We start from the raw sequence: 21,880 nt of genomic DNA on the forward strand, positions 1-21,880 counted from the left end.
TCGATTTCTACTATTTGCTTGCACGTTGCAACACTTGCTTTGCATTTATTGAAGAATGTTTACTGAGTTCGCAGTCTTATCAGCTGTATATACTATCGAGTAAGGCTTCGCTTCCTTTTTTAAGTTTATCGAATGCTGATTCGAATAAGAATGTTTCTCTGCTCAAACTCTCAATCCTTCTGAATAAATTTTTTGATCACAAGAAACGTTACATTCTATCTCTATCGATTGATACTATCAAGTATACTATCAAACTCTCATAGTTATTACGTTGTTTTTATTTTTAACTTACTGTGAATGCCCTGTTTACAAAATATAATCCCGAGGAGCTCTTCTGTAATTATTTTATAATATTTATCTATACAACTTATTTAAATGCATATTTAAGATAAAATAAGCAAAATGTTTTAAAAAGAAAAAAAGAAAAAAAGCTTGTCCTGTGACTTTTAAATTCAGAAAACACTTTAGTAAAAGAATTTTGATAAACAATTTTTTAAACTGTTGTTTCTCCAAGTCCTTCCTTTTTTTTAAAAAAAGAAAAAAGAAAAAAAAAAGTTTATTGCGTATTATTCTAGGTTGGATGAGGAATAGTTATAAACCTGCACTAAAGCATCATAGTCAAAATAAAGTTTGGTAGAATAACATATAACAAGCTGAGGCGAAGCATCCTAGCCAGAATGCCTCAACCTCAAGTAACTCAAGACTCCAAACCCTTAGTACAGCAACACAAACAACCATCTCCTTTATTTAGTACCTTTTTAGTTGGCTACTTTGTTGTCTACTTTCGGATGGCCAGAAGAACAACAATGCCTTATTATGGCCGGCCCTAAAACCCGTGGGGTTTCTCGGAATCCTCCAGACTGGTTGGTCGGAACCACGCCTTTTCCTCCTCCGCAGCAGCGTGGTTGCCACCATCTGCAGCACGGCTTCCCGCCGCTGCAGTAGGCTGATCGGCCTCTGGCCCAAAAACACCGGTATGTGGATGAGGAGCCCAGTACTTTTCAGCAGCTTGAGGCTGAATCACATCATCAGGGACTATGCTTGGTCGGACTTGCTCGTCGGGGTTTTTGTCATACGCTGAGGTGTGAGCTGCCCTCCTGTTTCAGGTTTGTTTTTCATTCCCATTAATAATAATATATAGTAACCAAAAAAAAAAAATTGTGAAAGAAAAATTCATTAGCTTTTTTCTACTAATTTCATCATTTGATATAAATTAAAGGTGCCTAGAATGTATATGTTATGGAATTAGTTAATGAAAAGTTAATTGAATAAAACTATTTTAGCTTAAGGACTGAAAGAAGTATATTATAAAATTAAGGAAGTAAATGATACGTGGTTTCAATATAGATATAAAGTCAAGACAATCAATCAAATAGTAAGGTAATATTTGAAAGGTAATATTGAAACAATGTTAGAAAATTGATATAGAACATTGAAAATTGAAACGAGAAAAAAGGTAATAGGTTTTAAAGACCAAAGCAAAGTAAGCATAAGAATTTTATACTTTAATTCTAAAATAAGAATTAATAATTTGTGTAAAGAATTATAATTGATAATGTGATTCGAATCGAGTGCATGGACCACAGGTAAGGATGATAAAAAGATCCACAGCATATGCTAAAGACAAAGTAGAAAATGGCAATTATATTTATAATTGACTTTTTGTAATAGTACCCAACTGATCAATTCCAAATGATAAGAACAACGCTGTCCCACCCAGCAACTTGATACAAAGTCGCATAAAAAATGGGTTTGGGCATATTATTTAAGTTCTGATATTATACTATTTTCTTAAACTAATTACCTAATATTTAAAAAATATATATTAATCATTAATCTTACCAAAAAAAAAAAAAACTTCAATCAAATAATTGTTTAATATCTCAACCAAATAAATAAATTGTGATTTGGACACTAGCTATTGGATTAATTTTTTTAATGAAACATCTAGAGATATAGAAATTGATGATCTCCTGTTCTAACCACATTGTGAGCAACAATGGTCTTATTCTAAATAAGAGTTTTCTATATCATCTAACATTCTATCTGTCCAGGAAATTAATAGAAAAAATATACAAAAAAAAAAAAAAAGCTAAAGAAAAAAAGATAGTATATCTGATTAAATAATGTTTTTCTAGTATATTAAATGTGAAAGTTAGATTTAATATAAAAGTAAATGAGTAAGATATGGATTATGTAGTAGGGAACATACGGCTACCGACCAAAGAATAGATAATAGATATCGACATTAATTTACCTAAATGTGAATTTTGGAAGCTAAGTGGGAAGAGATGGTCATCGAAAATATTTAATAAAGGGTACTGAGTGGTCGTTAACTCGCCAACCCTCGCCTGTCTCCTCACTGCCCACCTATCCTATGATTCTATCCTATTGAAAGCCATGCGGTCCCAGCCCACTGTGGGAAATGGGAAGGGAGTTGAGTCCAGACAGAAAATAAATCTAAAGGAAAAAATCAGCTGAAACAAGTGGATCAACCACGACCACATCACATCGCAGACACTCAGCTTTAATTGTCAGCAACCTTCTCTAGTATCTACGGACTAGAGTAAGGGTTTGCTTTGAGCTTTTTTAGCATGAAAAAAGGGTGATGCTGTAGATATTTATTTATCAAATCCCATTTTAATTTTAATACCCTACAGATATTTGACTTTTAATTCTGTATCGAACATGTATTTTTTAATTTTAAAATTATCTTATAAAATTAAATAAATCTTTAATTTTATGTCTAATACATTATTAAATATTAATTAGACACAAAAGTAAGAGTTTGGAAACTAAATTTATAATTTAATTTTTTATTCATAATTCAACCTATTATTCAAACATATAAGGTATTGAATAAATATAAGGCATGGAATAAAAGGCTTAACTTCTAAGACCTTAATAATCAAATATATAATGTATTGAATAAGACTTTAGATTTAATATAGAAAAATGGAAGAAAAAGATTCTTATTTCTATACATTATATACAAAAATATTTTGTTTAATTTATTGATTTTCTTTTTTAAATACTTAACTAAGTTCGTTGAAATTTTTTGAATTTTTAATATTTTGATGAACCATACTCATACTTACAAAATAACAATACGATTGAAGATTAAAGGTTTTTGTATAAAAAATTATTAAAGGTTATAAAGGTTAATTTTTAGGCATCCCATATTTATGCCTCAAAACAACCGCTTCTTGTAAGATGTTTCAATGTGAATAGTTGACTGAATAAAAGTCAAGGGCATGTAGAATAGAAACAGTAAAATATAGAAAAATAACACATCAAATTTGAACAGACAACCAATCTAATAATTTTTGGGCATCCCAAAAAAAGAATTCGACGTTTCCCAATTTCAGAGTGAAATTTTGATATTTCGTTATCTAGTCAACGATGGAGTAGTGAAGTTTCCATATATGGGCTCAAACAAATCACATCTTACCTTTAGTTTAAAAAAATTTATAGTCCAAAGTTGAATGGAAAAAAAGTCAACCAACGGATAAACTAAACTTTATCCTCAGGAAATAAGTTCAGTAGTTGAGTTTTCAAAACAATATAATAAATTTAAATAAAATATACTAATACTCGCAGACCGCAGCGATTAAAATATTTTAGAGGCTTCTTTAAGGTTGAATTCCAAGTTTAATGTATAAACCTTTAATTTTATTTATTTGAACTCATAATTTAAAACTGTGTTATCAAAATTTAAAATTTTTGGTTTATAGACCCCTCAATTAAATGGCAGGTATGGGATTTGAATATTCATTTTGAAACGAAAAAAAAAAAAAAAAAAAAGGAAAGAAGATTTATGGTCTGAAAATTTTAAATTATATTAATTATAATTAATTAAATGCTAAAACCTTCAAGATGATCAATCGATCATATTTTGCTATAATTAAACTTAAGATTAAAGCTAAAATGTATTAAAATATTGTACTCAATTATTTATTTCTTAAGAGTTTAAAAAAAATTATAAGATTTATTAAACAATGGATTATTTAATATATTGAAAAATAAATCAGTTACTTAATTGTAAATGATATTATAAATTTAGGTCATGTCCTCAAATATTCACGACTTCTGGATTTACTGATTTCATATATCTAAAATCAACCTAAACAATGGCTTAAGAGCTTTTTTATTAAAAAAAAAAGAGAGAGAGAGTATGAAATAGGCGTGATTTACTCAAATTTCAACAAAGATTCCAAAGAATACGAATTATACCTCTCTAATTCCAAGTCCGGTTCAACAGAAAGCAGTATCTCTACTTATGAGTTATTTACAGCGTGATAGAACAAACACTGAATAATAAAATTGACATAGCATCCACAAAATTGAACCAAAAACAAAGAGGAAGAGAGGAAAAAAGAAACATATAGAGTGAAGGAAAGCGAACATCCACCAAATTAAACCAAAAACAAAGAGGAAGAGAGGAAAAAAGAAACATATAGAGCGAAGGAAAGTGAACATCCACCAAATTAAACCAAAAACAAAGAGGAAGAGAGGAAAAAAGCAACATAGAGTGAAGGAAACGTAATTTCAAATTTTCTAGGTGAGTTAGTCATAATACTATATATGGCAGGAAAAGCTGAATGCAAATTAGACTCCTAAAAGAAGAAAAAACCGAAATCAAAAGGAACCGAGTAAAGTATATGATCAAAAAAAGAGCACATGGAAGAAGAGGACCTGAAACTGACGTTTATCGTACTGCGTCAATACGAAGTTGTTCAAAAAAGCATTCAGCGTGAAGAAGAAGAAATGGATCAACAATCGACTTTCTTATAGAAAATTTCAACAAGAATGCAATCAAACAACTAGCAGAGAATATCAACACAACGAAGCAATAGGACCTAAACTTCAAGCATATTGACAGATGAATATTCACAGAAGAAGAAAAAGAAGAAAAACGACCTGAACTTCAGAGCAGAGGAGGAGATCGCAGAATCGCTGGTCCAGATCTGGTTTGTGATTCGTTTTCCCAAGCCGGCGATCGCTCCTGCGCTCCTCGAATTGGCGGCCATACAATTCCGGCTTAAACAGAGAGAGAATGAAGAAGAAAAACGGCGATTAATTGCTTTTGATTCTTGATTCTAATCCTGGAGCAGCAAATCCTTCTTTTATAGTTCTTGAGTACGGCGTCGTATCATACCCGCCAAAAGCCGACAAAAGCTCTCAACGCAAATTGCCTTCTCCGTCCGTCCACACCCACTTTCAGTTTCATCTCACGTACGGAATTTCCCCTTTCGTTTTCTATTGGACCACGTGGCAGACGTTTATTCACGGTCGTTTCATTTTTTCTTTTTCTTTTTCCTTTTTTTGTTCGAGTACAGCATTTTTCTTTTTCAAATAGAATATTCTGTTTGTTTGTGTTTTTTTCTTTTCCAAAGCTGTTAAGTCATTCATTTTCTCCGGTCCAACACCACCAACCACCGTCATTTAACGGTTCCCGTCTTTTCATCCCAAAACAAAGTCACGTGTAAAGATTTGGAACTTTTGAACATCGAATATTTAAGTCCTTATTTCATTAACTATAAATTAGTGTTTAAATTAATTATTAATTTTTCCATTTCTTAAAAAAAGTGAATATAAATATTAAATACAGTTGTTTGCTTTAATTTATTTATAATGTTGTTTAACATTGTAAGAACCTCGTTATAATGTATTTTGAATAGCATTTATATACTTTACATTTATAAAAAAAAAAAATATATATATATATATTAAAATTATTAGAATATATTTGAAATTACTTTGAAAGTTCATAAATATTTTAATATAAAGTATAAACGGTTTAATCAAAATTAACTGTACGGTTCTTATTTATTTATTTTCTTAATTTATATATTTGAGATTTTTATGTGTTTTTAAGTTTAGGAATATTTTTGAAACTTTTAATAATTGTTTTAAAAATAACAAATCATAAGTCAAAAAGTATTTATTTAAAAGAAGAAGAAAATGGTGAGAGAGATGGAAGGCCCAAACTAAGTAATGGGCCGAAAATATGGGCTACATAACACAATAAATTTTCAACACTTTGATGAAGTAATTATTAACTAAAATGATATTTTAACTATAATTTAGTTTATGATTATGCCATAAGTGGTATACAAATTATAAACTATACCCATGTCTTTGTTGTTGTAACAGTGAGCATAGCAAAGAAAAGCAAAAACTCTTATTCAAATGCGCGGTTGTTGTGCGCATATCTCTTGACACAACACTATAAAATGTATGCGGATCTGAGGGAGAACATAACATCTAAGGAATGAAAAATTAAATTGAAAACAAAAAAGAAAATGTTTCATAATAATTAGTATATACTCGTTCGGGTTGAAAATTTGATCCAATTCACAACCACTTCTATCTATTTAATTTGATCTCATATGAAAAAAGAAAAAAAAAAAAAGTGGGTCTCTACGACAACAAAGGTAGAACATGGAAATTTGAACTTCCGTTCTTGATAATTAAATATATTTTTTTTACATAGAATAATTATTAAAATAGAATTATAAATATTCTGATAATTAATTTTTTTTTTTACATTATTTAGATCAAAATTTATTTATAATTAATAAAATAAATAAATGTACGTAGCAATACTTTAAATTTATTTAATTAGTTAAATTCAATTAAATATTTTATTTTTAATAATCTTACCTTTGTTTGTAGTCAAATACTTTTTTTTTTTTAAATTAGTTTACATAATTTTATTTTATTTATTTATGAAAAAATAATTATTAAAATAGAATAAAAAAATATTTTTATAATAAAATATTTTTATTTACCTTATTTAGATTAAAACTAAATTTAATAAACGGTAGGAAATATGAAAATTTAATAGGATCTCATAAATAGAAATAACTAAATAAATACTTAAATAACATTCTATTTTTATATTAAAAAAAATAGTGTAGGTTACCAAAACACGGCCATCCTTTCTTAGTTCCTACGTAATAATTTTAATTTCCACGTCATTATCTTTCTCACTGAGTATAAATAAAACAAAGAAATTTAAAATTCATGCAATCCCATGGCGCCTACCATATTTCTCCTCCTCGCAATATTTTCCATCGTCGAGTCCACCGTCGGCGAAGGCGGTGGTCTCAAGCTGGAACTCATCCACCACCGTCTCTCACTCGACAACGTTTCACCGATGGCAGCCAAATCACAAATTTGGCCGGAAACCAGTCAATTTATAGTGAAAATCGCTATCGGAACGCCGCCGACAAAGGTGCATGCAATCCTCGACACTGGCAGCGATTTATTTTGGGCTCAGTGTCGTCCATGTGTGAAATGTTACCGACAAACGAATCCGATTTACGACCCTTCGAAATCGTCAACCTTTCAAACCCTTTCTTGCAAGTCGCCGCAGTGCCATTTGTGGGGGTCTGGTGCAGCGTGCTCCGGCACCGACACGTGTAAGTACGGCTATGGGTATGGAAGCGGATCTACGCTGGGAGAATTGGCGACTGAAAAAATGGCTATAACTTCGAGGTCTGGAGCGACGACGTCGTTTTTGGGGGTGGTGTTTGGTTGCGGACATAATAATAGTGGAACGTTTAATGCGAATGAAATGGGATTGATCGGATTTGGAAGAGGAGCTGTTTCCTTCGTTTCTCAGGTATATATATATTTATCACTTTCAATTATTATTATTATTTTTAAAAACATTATTCACATTAAATATTGAAACAAACCGTTAATTATATTCTTATTCAAATAACTATAAAGTTCAAAACCTTATAGTTAAAGTAAATTCATATTCACAGATAGGTCCATCGGTTGGCGGCAGAAAGTTCTCCCTTTGTCTGATGCCATACAACACCGACCCGAGAATCTCAAGTAGCCTCTCTATCGGGTCGGGTTCTGAAGTTAAAGGACCCGGAGTCATCACAGCCCAACTCGTTCGAACATCCGACCAGACATCTTACTCTCTCACCCTCAAGGGAATCTCTGTCGAAAAAACCTTCGTTCCGTACAGTACGTCGGGACCTCCGGCCAAGGGGAATGCAATTCTCGATACCGGCACGCCGCCAACTCTCCTCCCCAAAGAATTGTACGGACGATTGGCTACTGAAGTTCGGCGACATATCCCGTTGAAGCCCATTGACGATACTCTTTGCTACAAAGGTAATTTGGGGAATTTGGTGATAACTCTACACTTCGACGGCCACGTGGATCTGCGATTGAGTACGGCTCAGACTTTCAATAAGATGCCAGATGGGTCCTTTTGCTTCACTGCAATGGGCGTTGACGACAAGGACGCACTCATCGGGAACAGTATGATGTCGAATTTTTTGGTTGGGTATGATATCGACAATATGACGGTGTCCTTTAAGCCCACTGATTGCACCAAAATTGGTTGAGATTTTTTGGACCTATGAAAACAATACGCTATCTTATAACTATCATTACTTTTCTCGTAACACTTTTGATGTGACGTTAAGTTTGTTTTATTCATAAAATTTGGCAAGCATTTATTAATATATGGAGAACTAATATTCTTGAATTTCTTTTTAGTAATTTTACAAATTTTAAGGTAAAATTAGACATTAATTATTAATTATTTTTATATTTAAGGGAAATAGGGAAATAATATAATTAATTTTACGATTTCTAAAATCAACCTCGGAGAAGGAGTTCAAAAATTTAATTCTATTATTTCAATCCCTTCTTCGTATGGCTAATTGATCGATACATGGGCAACAATATCAAACACGTACTTTAAAGATAACTTAGACAAATCCGTGTTGATTTGATAAAGCCGTATTGAAAGAATTTCAGAAGTCTATGAGGTGTGATCGAGAACTAAATATGCAAGGTTAATGATTGTACGAACATAATTGATGTAAAATAATTTAATTTTCGTTTCCGAACCATAACCATAAGTCCAATGGACCGGTGATTGTGGACCATGCAGCCACGGAGAGCCCGATGTCTCGGAATCCTTCATTCATGTTGATCATACATGGAACAAAGATGGAGAAAAATTATGTGTTTGCTTCAGTCGCGATGTGATTCAAAAAGGGACTGAAGTTTGTGGTTTTTGCTGTAAATACTTCAGAAAACATGGACTGATTTGGCAGTATAATTTGGAGGGTACTTTGGGTATTTCACTTTATGGGAATCAAGCCCACGAGGGTGATGGGAAATGGAACATTCTCTTTGGTCTATACCGTTGAAGTTTGTTTAGTCAAAGGTTGATTTCTTGACTTATCGGTCTCACAACAAATTACTACAAAATGAATTAATATTATTATATAAAATTATTTATTATTTTACATTTTATATTATTTTCTAAGTTAAATTACAATTTTACTATTAAATTTTGGAAGTTTTTGTTTATTTGAATTTTGAGCAATTAAATTAAAAATGTTAAACAAACTTAAATTTATTTATTTTTTAAAATAATTAAGGTTTGAATTATTTGATTTTTAAATTGTAATCGTGAAAGTTAACGAAGAAATAAAAAATACACCAATCTTAAATTAAAAAAAAAAAATATATATATATATATATTTAAATTATTATTAAATATATTGTTAATCCAGAGCAAACGTGCATTTTAGTGAAAATATGGGTGTCTACGTTAATTAGGTTATCGCCGGCATCCTAACCTCTACTAACAATATTTTTTTTTCATTAAAAAATGGCATATAGTTTAGATACTATTTAAATCATTATTTTGTTTTTTTTTATTAATTTTAATTTAATATTTCTTTCGTTTGGTTATTACACTTTGCCTTTTGGTTCATATTAGTTTGTAATTTCAAAATATTTATTTTAGTTATTGTTATTTTAAAAGTCATAAATTTAGTAATTTGGTACAAATTTTAAGTATAAATTTTAACACAATTTAAATTATTTAATAATTTTTTAAATTAGAAATAGTGACATAACCGCCACATCCTCCCTGTTAAGTGTCTAACTTGGAAAGCCCTACGTCAACTTTTCAGCGTCTTTCAGTTTCCTCTCAAGAACTTCAAGTACAAGTTTCTCTACCACAGTTTCTTCGCCCATTGAAATCGCGACATCAATCCGAAACTCCACCAAATTCCGCCGGTTGTTTCTCCCTTGAGACTCGAGGTAGGCCATCGGCGGCGGCGGAGATGGAGAAGAAGGCTCTGGTTGTGTACACTGTGGTCGTTTTTTTGGGGCTTTTGGTGATCGCCACTGGCTTTGCCGCTGAGGGCACCAAAGTTAAGGTGAAGATGCTTTTTCTTACTCATGATTTATTGATTGTGTGATTTTTCTTCCGTGGATTTTCTGTTTGGTTGATGAGAAAATCGGTCGGAAAGAAAGTGATGGAATAGTATTGAAGGGGAGTTTTAATGTTCTGATTGGAAATTATATATGAAAAAGCTGTTGGTGAATTTAAAACTTAGATTGGATTGAAACTGTTGTTTTTGGCTGCTTCTATTCGTTTCCCGAGCCCTACTGAATGGATCTTCTTCTTCTTCTTCTTCTTTTGTCTAATAATTGAGAAATGCCGATCTGAATCAGATGAAATCGGCATTTTATTTCCTATGGCAAATGTTAGCAGAGAAGATAGATCTGACCTTTGAATTTTCTCAAAGGATTCTTGAGGCTGAGGCCATAAACTTCCAATTAGAGTCGGTTTGATAGCAATTTTGTTCTGGTTTTCAAGAGGTTATGCAATTTACTCATAGTTTCTTTTGTTTGTGCTATGCGATTTTGAATTTGGGTTGAAATTTACATAACTTCAGATTTTCTCCATAAAATTTCGAACAGTTTCTTCTTAATTACTCAGAGTTGTAATGAGTAACCGATTCAATTCATGTAACAACAAATCAGAGACATGACTCTGGATCAAGAAATGTTCCATGGGTAGATCATAATTAAGGCTCATTTGATAACATTTTTATATCCAATCGATACAGTTTTTTGAAAATCGTGCTTAATTTCTTTTAATTTTCTTAGAATAGTTATGATCTTTTCTTAAGAACATACAAATTCTTAGCTAAATTCTTGCGACACACTTTTTTCTCTTTTCAAAACATGACTTAAAACTTGAATCTAGCTGGTCTTGTCTTAAAGATGTATGATTATGTGTACCAACTTTTGATCAGTAGAAGAGGAACTTGCATTTTAAATGAAGTTTGTATGCAAATCATTAGAAGTTTGACTAGTTGTTCTCCATTTGACAGCTTAATCATGTTATTGTAGTCAATCGTACTACGTGCAAATATCCCAAAAGTCCAGCGGTGGGCCTTGGTTTGGTTGCAGCTCTATCACTCTTGCTTGCTCATATAACGTTAAATGTTGCGACAGGGTGCTTTTGCTGCTTCGCAGCCCCTCGCTCTTCTGTTTCTAAATGGCGAATAGCCTTGATCTGCTACGTCATTTCCTGGTACTCTTCACTTGTTTGTAGCATTTTTCCATACCCTTTTCTTGGACCAACAACATTAGCTTAATTTCCTGTGCAGGATTACATTTGCGAAAGCGTTCATCATGTTGCTCACCGGTGCTGCACTGAACGACCAACGGGGCGAACAAAGCTACTTTTTAGGCTATTGCTATGTCCTGAGATCAGGATTTTTTACTGTGGCTACCATTGTGGCCACGATGAGCATAGTGCTGGGATTGACCTATTACATCCTATTGAACTCAGCAGAGACTGAGCCTTCTGTGTTTGGTAATCCCTGCATTCCTCCTCAAGCAAACATTGCAATGGGGCAGCCCCAATTCCCTCCCCCTCCACAGAGATCTGCTGACCCCGTATTCGTCCCCGAAGACACGTACATGAGACGACAATTCACGTGATCGTTAATCGGTAAATGTAGGTCGATACCGAACGCAGTTAACAAAACTATGTAACTCAGACCACATCATTTATGTAACTGTTTTGGAGTTGGTACAGAATCTCTAGTAAAATAACTTATTTGAATTTGTTAAGAATAAAAACTAGAAGTGAGATCAAGTATAAGAAATACCTTTTCATCTTTAAGAATTTGAACGGTATATTAAAAAGTAATTTTTATTTAATAAAAAATTTAAAATTTAAGTAGTGATTTTTTTAATAAAAAAATTTAAATAAAATTTAAAATTTAAGCATACTTGAAAAATGTAACATTAATCTTGAAAATTAAACTATGCTAATAAATTTATATATAATTACTAAAGGGTAATTGAATTTTGAATTTAATTTTTATTTTGGATCTTGAAGATCAATATTTTTGCTAATTGATATTTAAATTTAATTTATAATGTTTAAAAATTGGCACGTTAAGTTCTTCTATTCTAATTGATATTTCTTCATTTTGATAGTAAATATTACTATATATCTTGTATATTTTAATTAATTAAATAATTCTTAAATTATTATAAAATACATTTAATATAATAGTTTTAAAATATGATAATTTTAATAAAAATAATAGAAAGACAAACCCGTTATTTAATCAGATTATATATTTATTTTTGGTTAAAAATCACTTTTAATCTTTGTTTTTTTGGAAATAAATTTTTAAGTTAATAAAAATTTCACACATAAAAATTACAATATTTTTTTCCAAATCAGCAATTATTGAAGTTCTTGTATTAGTTTTGTAATTTATTTTTTGTACAAAAGAAAATATTTATAATTGTTTTTGGAAAATGGCAATTAAGGGGGAACATAAATATTTTTTTTTGTGGGAAATAAATCAATTTTAATTCTAAACTCAGAGGGTATTAATTTTTATGTTTTATTTATTTTATTTTTCCCAATCTTGTGACTAGCAAGCTTTCCCTCTCTATAGTTTCCCGTCCAAATCAAGCACGATTCTGTTCATCGCCTGCAAATTCTAGAACCTCTAAAGCATTCTTATGCACAGAGCAAATTTTGATCTCTCTTTTTGCAATATTGTTGAAGTTTGATACTGCCGGAGGATTCTGTGGATGATATCGTAGATGAACTGGACTAGGAGTTCGCGTTTTTGGTCCAATACTGCTCGCAAATGCATCGGAGAAGATCGGTGCGGTAGGAGTTCGCTTTGGCCAGTGCAGAGAATTGCGCCTAGCTATCGTCATTTCGGAGGGAGGATTGTGAATGATGACTATCCACTTTTAGATAGGAGCTTCCTGGCGCAGCTGTGGGATGTAGATAGGAATTTGGGAAGCAGTAGAGAGAAGCGGAAGCGGTTATTGACTCGAAATGGAAATCAAAATCGAATAGCTCCCTATAATCCCAGGAATCTGGTATATGAACGTCCGTTTAGGTTATCGACTAAGGATGCGACTTTTGTAGAAGGGAAACAGTGGAAGCAACCGCCTCCAAGTCAATCTGTATCTGGTTTTCTAGCGCCGCATACTCCCGAGGAGGTAAGCTTAGATTTTAAGTTATATGCTTGCGCTTTGATTCTATGAAGTGGCCTGGTATCTGCAAGGACATCTCCTGCTATTTTCCGATCATAATAATGAAAAATAAATTTATATTCAACAGCAATATCAGTTCCTCCGTTCCTTGTCATTTCCAGTTGCAGTTTCCCTGAATAGTCTTGATTACCAGAATTAACTATGCTTTTTATCCTTCCGAAGGATTTCATTTGTTGAGAATTCATAATTGTTTCATCACGATCACGAACTGTTAATTAATTCATCATACGAATGATATAGTTTGTTTGTTGTCGTTGCTAAATAGTTCTGATCCAGTGTGCGTCGTTCCCACTGGAATGTAAAGCTATGTATTTGAATTTTAGTCAATTAGATCAGAATCTTTCACTCTTCTGTGTACTCTCTTCTCTCTGTGCTAAGAACGATTCTTCTTTCCGTATTGAGGTTCCACTTATGGGAGTGGATTAGTTCAGATTTATCGTCAAAGTGTGAGAAATTTTGTCCACCATGTATGTTTTCCCTAATAAGATACCATTATACCTCAAGTTTAGTTCATGTCAAATCCTAATGAGCAGAATATGGTTTGTGAGATCCCACATGGGTTGTAGAGCGGAATGAAACATTTCTTACAATGGTGTGGAAACCTCTCCCTAGTAGACGCGTTTTAGAACCTTGAAGGGAAGTTCGGAAGGGAAAGCCCAAAGAGGACAATATCTACTAGCGTTGGGCTTGGGTTGTTACAAATGATATCAGAGCCAGACACCGAATGGTGTGCCAGCAAGGATGCTGGGCTCCCAAGGGGGTGAATTATGAGATCCCACATTGGTTGGAGAGGGGAATGAAACATTCCTTATAAGGGTGTGGAAACCTCTCCCTAGTGGACACGTTTTAAAACATTGAGGGAAAGTTCGAAAGAGAAAGTCCAAATAGAACAATATCTGCTAGCAGTGGGCTTGGGCTATTACATGGTTAGTCTTGAGTATTCGGGCACGACAATCGCTTATGCTTACCTCTTAGGTGAGTGTGATTACTAATTTGGGAATATGTTCTTTATCTTTTTGTGCATTTCATAGTAGGATGCTTGCTTCTTCTCACTTAATTTTTATTTCAAATTTATTGCAATTATAATTTTTTTCCTCTATCCTCTAGCATCACTATAACATGATTGTTTCCTTCCCCTCTCCATTAATTAGGTCCAAGTTGCACCTCTTCTTGCTAGATCTAATTTGCTCATTACCAGGGATATAGAGTGGGCAAATCTGGTTCTTGGATTTGAGCAGGTAACTCTTTTCCATCACTTGTTTTCTCTTGGTTAGTTATTCACGTGCAGATTTCTGTCACACTTTTTATATCGTCCACTTATTTAACATAACTTCGGAAATTTTGGAGGATTAGAATGATGAAGTTAAGGTCCTTATCGATCAAATCCTAGCATCATCATAAGAGTGCAAAGAAATCATGTGTTATTTGATAGATGCTTTTTATTGAATTGCTCTTCCTGCTTTAACTTTCCTTTTTCTTTAGCAAGAATCATGTTGATGATTTTATGAAGTTGGCGATTTTACCACTTCTCTCATTTACTGTTGTCTTAGTAATATTTCTTTCTCGTGATTTTATCTGTATTTATTGGCCCCCTCTTCAAAGCATCTATATATGGACTCCAGATGATTATAATTTGTATTTATTTATACATTCTATCTACATGTTTTGAAAACTCCTGAACTCCGGATGATTATAATTTATATTTATTTATACATTCTATCTACATGTTTGGAAAACTCCTGGACCAATATTATGTGTCGTCCTTGACTGCTCCTTGGGATGTTTGTAGAAAGTTACCTTTAATAAGCAGTCATCTACACTTGAATAGCTTTACAGTTGCTAAGTTCGTCTATCATCAAATTCTTGCTTGCATTCCTGTTTCTTTACTTATAGATACTTTGGGTTGTGGTTATGCTATATCACCACTTTAATTTGAGAAATGCAGGAAAATCGTTATGCTATAGTAGACGTGTGCTATCCCCAGTCAGTAAGCATCCATTTTCATCTTTTAGTTTTCTTTTTTCCAGTTTTTACGCTCATCATATTCTTCTCTAACCTTATATACTGCAATGTTGTTTAACAGCCAGTTGGGTTTATTCGGGAGCAAAGTAACATCGTTGCTAGACAGGTATAATTTAGAATCTTTTGCGTTACCATGGTCTACTGTAAAACTATAATAACTGTGACTGTTCTGATCTGTAAATATGAAACTGAGCATATAGTGCTCGGGTAACTTCCCTGGTTCCATGCTGGCTTATAATTTCTCTTTTTCTTCCCCTCGTAAGAAAAATGAACAATTCATCTTATTAAAACTTCAAATGCTAATGCTTGATACATTTTGTTACAGTTGCTTCGTCTAAGGCGCCCTTTTGTGGCATATATTACTGATGCAATGGGTAATGAACTTTTCAGGGTAAGCATCTTAATGTTTTTCTTCTCTATTTCAAGAATCAACTAAATTTGACTTTTAGATAGTTTTGTTAAAAAATGAAATATTATTGTGTTCTTATAGGTTCGACGGCCCTTTTGGTGGCTAACCAGTTCTATATATGCTGAAATTGATGGTAAGGTATGGTAGTTCAGTTGTCACATTAAGTGCATACAGTCGGAAATTCTTTTAGCTTGTGGCACTCTGGACATGTTTTCACATTAGAAAAACAACTCAGGAAATTGGTGTGGTTCATAGGCGATGGCATCTCTGGAGGAGGGTGTATGATCTGTACCTTGGGTAAGTTTAGCACAAACTATCTATCATCAATTCATAATATTCCATCAAACTGATTCTGATTGAAAGGGCATGCATGCATGCGTTTGTTGAGCAATTATTCAAGGAGGTTGGTATAATGTGGTTGACTGGTTGGAGATTTTATATTGTGGGTATAGAAGAGAGAAACTAAAAATTAAGATTTTACTGTGCATCCAAAGGTTAGAAGGGAGCCATCACAATTTGGCAGTCATATCATTTTGTTTTTGTGTATGATTTTGTTATTTCCTCTTCATTATTTCTTCCCTATGGTAATTTAAAGTACAACACGTTTAATCAAATTATCCTTAAAAAGTAACTATTAGTAAATTTAACATAACACAAGAATTATTACTTTGAGTATGTTTCCTTAAGATCTTATAATTGAAATAATACATCCATGACAACATCATTGTGTCATCCTTGTATGTATTAATTCCTTTTGTCTATCATGTTTGTGATTACACATTTGCATTATAGTATACAAAGTTGCGATGGGATTAACAGCCAATTTTATTCAAACAATTTTAATTATGACTTGACAATTTAAATTGTAACTATTAGGAACAAGCAGTTCGCAGTTGTTGAAAATCCTGGCTTTTGGAATTGGACCTTCACATTAAAGGACATTGATGGTAATGTGCTTGCTGAGGTGGATCGTGACTGGAGAGGTTTCGGCTTCGAGGTTTTTTCTTTTCTCTTCCTGCAATAGCTTTATAATAAACCTATATTTGATACCTTTTAGCAACTTTCCGTTTAAAGAAATGTGCATTGTGGAAATAAAGAGATCCAATAATCTTCTTGCTCTCAGCATCCCTGTAGCAGTGCTTCCAAATCTGCCACGAGCCTAAGCCTCTTGCCTTTCTTATTGTAATAGAATAAGCTTAAATTGTATGTGCTTATTAAAAAAGAAAGGAAAAAAAATCATAGAGAATTTTTTGATAAAGAACACATATTTTTATATCAGAAACCAGCTTTTCATTTAGACAAATTGAAAGAATCAATGAAAACAAAAATGGAAAATAGAAAAAACAGCTAAACAAAAGGAACCTCCAGCAGCTAGACAAGAAATACAAAAAACAGGCTCCAATCCAGAAGGATAAGGCCTAAGAAAATTACAACAAAAACCCCCATAGTAAAGGATGATCAAAGAGACACATTGACTTAGGAAGGGTTCATGCCTCTTCACACGACCTCTTAAACCCAAAAGATTCTCCAATTTCTCTTTATTCAGATCCCACACACGAGAAAGTACAACGCCAAAGGACATTATCACGAAAAGGGTATGAAAGGGCATCTCCTCCATCATTGGAGGACAAGTCTCAGCTTTGAACCCACCTCTCACCGAAGCTCCCGAAAAAGGAAAAAAATGCCCAAATCAAATTAACAAAAAGACAGCTACAAGGAATGGATCCAAGTTCTCCGCCACTCCCCTACAAAAGATGCACCACTACAGCCTTGCACAATAAGAATAAAACTCAGAAGTCGATCCATTAGGAATTGAAATGCTCAAGAATATGAATCAAGACTTGTACGGATCTCCGAAATCAGGAATTTTTTGCCCTCGATATAATCAAATATTTGACCTTTGATTGCCGCTGGATTATAATGAAGTTTTTTTTTAGATATAATCAAATACCTACGGATCTGCCAGATTGCTTGCCTATTTAATAGTTTAACTTGCCGGGATATTGATCTTTTGTGGAATCTGGTTATACAACCCATTTCCTTCTTCCATAAGTGATTAAACTTCTTCCTGAGATATCTATTTATAGTCGATGAAACAAATTCCACGGCAAATATCTTTATCAATTGCTGTTCTCTGAAACTATTTTGCAGATGTTTACTGATGCTGGTCAGTATGTTATTCGTTTTGGTGCTTCAGATTCGGCTTCAAGGACTGGCCCCGCTAAAGGAGTAAAATTATTAGATTCATGTTTAACTTGATTTTAGTTTTCATACAATGTACTTTTTCAATATCGAGTGCTGTTGATGTTGACAGGTTCAAGAGCTGGAAGTCGCCCGACACCTTACTCTTTCAGAGAGAGCTGTAGCCGTTGCTCTTGCTATTTCACTTGATAATGACTATTTCTCAAGACATGGGGGCTGGTAAGTGGCAAACACTTCCTAAAACTTGCACTAAAGGATAATAACTATACTCTGTGTTCTTTCATTTTCCTCTGTGACAGTTCGTTTCTTTAAATACATATATAACCCAAATCCATTGTGACACTTAAGAGAACCCCATTTGAGATCAAATTCTCTGTGAACGGAGATTGACAGTGATGATTAGTTTATTTGCTAACAATCTCTAGAGAAGGAAGCCGTTGCAATGTGATTGGGAGTTAAAAAAAAAAAAAATTGATGAAACGCATTTCAAATTTGTATCTAGCGATTACCGATCATGAGAGGACTTAAAATTTTGAATCTATATTATTGAATCAAACACTGATTATTGAGTTGCTTATCATTTATCAGGGGACTTCCTTTCATTGCTGTTGGAGAGTAGAATTGGATTGCTGGACAGGCTTCTAGATCTCTGAGGTTTCGTCATTTTAATTCAATGAGTTTTTGATACCATATGTTGTATTTTTCATATTGATAAAGTTCTTTCGATCTTGGCGAAATCCCAAGTGTTATTAGCTTTGGGAAAAGAAAAAAAAAAACATATCACAAAAGAAAAATTAGAAAACTAATGGAACAGAATAAATTTTAGGCTCCATATTCTTCATCTTATTGCTGATTTCACGACTCAAGTGATGTTTATACTTGAAAATTGAGGTTTTGGATGTTTCTTTCGCCTCCTTTTGATTTCTTGGATGAGATCTCTTTTTTATGGGAATTTAATCTTGTTGACAACTTAATTGATATTTTATTTATGTATTTTGTGTTTCTAGCTTATTTTAGTCATTATTTTTTTAGTCTAATTAATATTTCAAATTTCAAATCAAATTTTACTGTTTAGATATTAATTAAATACAATTGTGTATTTACTTCTATCCTTCGCAAAATTAAATTTTTAATCACATAGTTCTCAATTTGCTTGGAAGTGCACATTTGAAAGTGTGACTGCTATTTATATTAACAATCTTATATAACGATAAAATATTTTAGCGATCGCTTAATATTTAATATTATGTGATTTTTTTTTACATATCGAGTAGACTTAGATATATTAACAAAATTTATCATTTAAAAATTTACTAGAAACTATTAAAAGTTCATAGTATTTAAAAATTGACTAGAAACTATTAAAAGTGCATAGATAGGGTATATTTAATAGGAAAAAGCTTGTCAAAGCTAACCTTTTTAATCATAAATTTAAATTTCATTAAACTATAATTTAAACTTTGTTGCAATTTTTATTTTAAATATTGCAATTTTGAACCATTTTCATTCAAAAGTCACAAGTAACAATATTATTATTTGTATTTAATAAAAATAGAAGACCTCATCCCCCTCCTCCCACCAAAAAAAAAAAAAAAATGAAATGAAAAATAACCCACGATGTGGATGGGCAGGATTGTGGTTAAGCCCTAACAAAACCTCCGACGTATCACGCACCTCAGGACAAGTGATTTTCGAGAGAAATGAATCGTCGGAGTTTACTCTCGAGAGCGTCGGCAGGTTTGCGGCATCTCTGTACTTCAACCGCCGAGTCGAAGCGCGGTCCTGTGAATGATCAGCAGCGGCTATACCCGAGGCTGTCGAAGTTGGGTGCCACCGGCGGTAGCGTGGCGCAGACATTGAACCAGTACATTATGGAGGGAAAGATCGTCAAAAAATATGAGCTCGAGAGATGCATAAAGGAGCTCCGGAAGTACCGTAGATACCACCACGCCCTTCAGGTTTTTTCCTTAAACACATAGGTTCGTTCACTGTAGGAGAAATATAAATGCACAAAATTACTGCTGCTTTTCATTTGTTTTTCAAATTCTATTGCCAATTGTTGATTGTATTCTTCCTTTCGCTGCTAGATCATAAATTTTTTGTAAACGAAACATTCATAAAATATAAAGGAAATGGCAAAAACCTTGTGAAGAATTTACGATAAAAAATCATTGGATCTGGTAGCTATGAAAAAGCACTCTGGAGGGAGAACCAGCCAAAAAGTTGCTGTAATTGCAGGAGACCATAAGATCTTAGCTCATCCATTGCATTTGCTTCGGTTGTTGCAGATAATGGAATGGATGGAGATGAGGAAAATCAACTACTCATTCACTGACTACGCGCTGCGTTTAGATCTTATATCGAAAGTTAAAGGAATTGCTGCTGCGGAGAATTATTTCTGTGATCTGTCGTCGTCTGCGAAGAATCGATTTACTTATGGAGCTCTTTTGAATTGCTATTGCAAGGAATTGATGGAGGAAAAGGCATTGGCTCTTTCTAAGAAGATAGATGAGTTGAAGTTTGCTTCCAATTTGTCCTTTAACAATCTTATGACCATGTATATGAGAATGGATCAACCCGAGAAAGTACCTCCTCTTATAGATGAAATGAAGCGGAGAGGGATTTTTCTTAGCACGTACACATACAATGTTTGGATGAACAGTTGTGCTTCCCTGAATGGCGTTGGAAAAGTTGAAGAAATTCTCGAGGAGATGAAAAACGAAGACAGAAACAAATTTGATTGGACGACGTTTTCGAACTTGGCTGCTATCTATGTTAAGGCAGGACAGCTCGAGAAAGCTGAATTAGCTCTTAAGAAGGTAGAGAACGAGATCAAATCGAATAAGCAGCAGGATCGTCTAGCGTACCATTTCTTGATAAGCCTTTATGCATCGACGTCGAATCGGAGTGAGGTGTATAGGATATGGAATGCACTGAAATCAGTTTATCCAATGACAAATAACATGAGTTATCTCGTCATGCTTCAGGCTCTAAGCAAACTAAAGGATTTCGAGGGTCTTAAAAGCACTTATAAGGAATGGGAATCTAGTTGCTCGAGCTTTGATTTGCGGTTAGCGGATGTTACGATCGGGGCTTACCTACGACAGGACATGTACGAAGATGCTGCATTGGTCTTTGAGGATGCTATTAAGAGAAGTAAAGGACCTTTCTTTAGGGCTCGAGAAATGTTCATGATTTACTTCTTGAAGTTCAAGCAAGTCGATTTGGCACTCAGTCATTTGGAATCAGCTATATCGGAAAGCATGGACGATGAATGGCATCCATCACCGGCGATGGCGAATGCTTTTCTGATGTACTTTGAGGAAGAGAAAGACATTGAAGGCGCCGAAGATTTTGCCAGGATTTTGAAGAGATTTAAGTGTCTCGATGCTAGTGCATACCATCTATTGCTCAAGACCTATGCAGCTGCAGGAAAACGAGCCCCCGACATGCGACAAAGATTGATAGAAGACAACATTGAGGTAAGTAGTGAGCTTGAGGAGTTGTTAAGTAGACAACATTGAGACAAGTAGGAGGAAAATCCATGGGATGTTTTTTTTTTTATCTGATCTTTATAAGCTGATCCACTTCATTCCTTTTCTCTTAAACGAAATTTGTATTTTCGAGCATTAGTCTATTTTCATTTTCATTTTCTTGATAAGCTGATGGTGCACAACTTGTAGAAGTTCCCTTGGTTTGTGGTAGACTTGGACCAGGTTTTTGTCACCATGTTATCCGCATCGAAGAAGCCAGGGCTGGCAAGATAAGTTCACGTGGCCATGCCCTAAACCAATTGATAAGCTTTTTTTATTTGATTGATGAGAAAAATTACTACTTATTAGCTTAGCTAGCCTTCTGGGA

General features: G+C 33.5%; 5 protein-coding genes across 7 annotated transcripts; 4 read left to right on the plus strand and 1 right to left on the minus strand.

Moving 5' to 3' along the window:
* Positions 1-576: 576 nt before the first annotated feature.
* On the minus strand, positions 577-5,160 carry LOC111447057 (late embryogenesis abundant protein At5g17165-like). 2 transcript variants are annotated; one of them, XM_023086035.1, is made up of 2 exons: positions 4,921-5,160; positions 577-1,094 (listed from the first exon to the last, which is right to left on the minus strand). In XM_023086035.1, exons 1-2 carry the CDS (start codon positions 5,028-5,030, stop codon positions 827-829), a joined length of 378 nt encoding a protein of 125 aa, XP_022941803.1. In that variant the 5' UTR covers positions 5,031-5,160; the 3' UTR covers positions 577-826. The 2 variants fall into 2 exon arrangements, with proteins under 2 accessions (XP_022941803.1, XP_022941802.1); XM_023086034.1 differs by having other exon boundaries at positions 577-1,097; positions 4,921-5,120.
* A 1,879-nt stretch (positions 5,161-7,039) lies between these two features.
* LOC111447195 (aspartic proteinase CDR1-like) lies at positions 7,040-8,375 on the plus strand. The gene is made up of 2 exons (XM_023086234.1): positions 7,040-7,630; positions 7,779-8,375. The coding sequence occupies exons 1-2, from the start codon at positions 7,040-7,042 to the stop codon at positions 8,373-8,375; spliced, it is 1,188 nt and encodes a 395-aa protein (XP_022942002.1).
* A 1,554-nt stretch (positions 8,376-9,929) lies between these two features.
* On the plus strand, positions 9,930-11,925 carry LOC111447615. The gene is made up of 3 exons (XM_023086869.1): positions 9,930-10,214; positions 11,178-11,380; positions 11,457-11,925. Exons 1-3 carry the CDS (start codon positions 10,119-10,121, stop codon positions 11,791-11,793), a joined length of 636 nt encoding a protein of 211 aa, XP_022942637.1. The 5' UTR covers positions 9,930-10,118; the 3' UTR covers positions 11,794-11,925.
* Positions 11,926-12,730: 805 nt separating this feature from the next.
* LOC111447826 (altered inheritance rate of mitochondria protein 25) lies at positions 12,731-18,933 on the plus strand. Its single transcript, XM_023087173.1, has 11 exons — positions 12,731-13,332; positions 14,538-14,624; positions 15,332-15,373; positions 15,470-15,514; positions 15,734-15,799; positions 15,899-15,955; positions 16,053-16,114; positions 16,694-16,814; positions 17,969-18,046; positions 18,132-18,238; positions 18,608-18,933. Exons 1-11 carry the CDS (start codon positions 12,922-12,924, stop codon positions 18,636-18,638), a joined length of 1,107 nt encoding a protein of 368 aa, XP_022942941.1. The 5' UTR covers positions 12,731-12,921; the 3' UTR covers positions 18,639-18,933.
* A 702-nt stretch (positions 18,934-19,635) lies between these two features.
* LOC111447825 (pentatricopeptide repeat-containing protein At1g02370, mitochondrial-like) lies at positions 19,636-21,863 on the plus strand. 2 transcript variants are annotated; one of them, XM_023087171.1, is made up of 3 exons: positions 19,636-19,977; positions 20,308-21,501; positions 21,703-21,863. In XM_023087171.1, the coding sequence occupies exons 1-3, from the start codon at positions 19,720-19,722 to the stop codon at positions 21,784-21,786; spliced, it is 1,536 nt and encodes a 511-aa protein (XP_022942939.1). In that variant the 5' UTR covers positions 19,636-19,719; the 3' UTR covers positions 21,787-21,863. The 2 variants fall into 2 exon arrangements, with proteins under 2 accessions (XP_022942939.1, XP_022942940.1); XM_023087172.1 differs by having other exon boundaries at positions 19,908-19,998.
* Positions 21,864-21,880: the final 17 nt, after the last annotated feature.

This window comes from Cucurbita moschata, unplaced genomic scaffold (genome assembly GCF_002738365.1).
Source record: "Cucurbita moschata cultivar Rifu unplaced genomic scaffold, Cmos_1.0 Cmo_Scf00009, whole genome shotgun sequence".
In the NCBI taxonomy this organism is placed as follows: domain Eukaryota; kingdom Viridiplantae; phylum Streptophyta; class Magnoliopsida; order Cucurbitales; family Cucurbitaceae; genus Cucurbita; species Cucurbita moschata.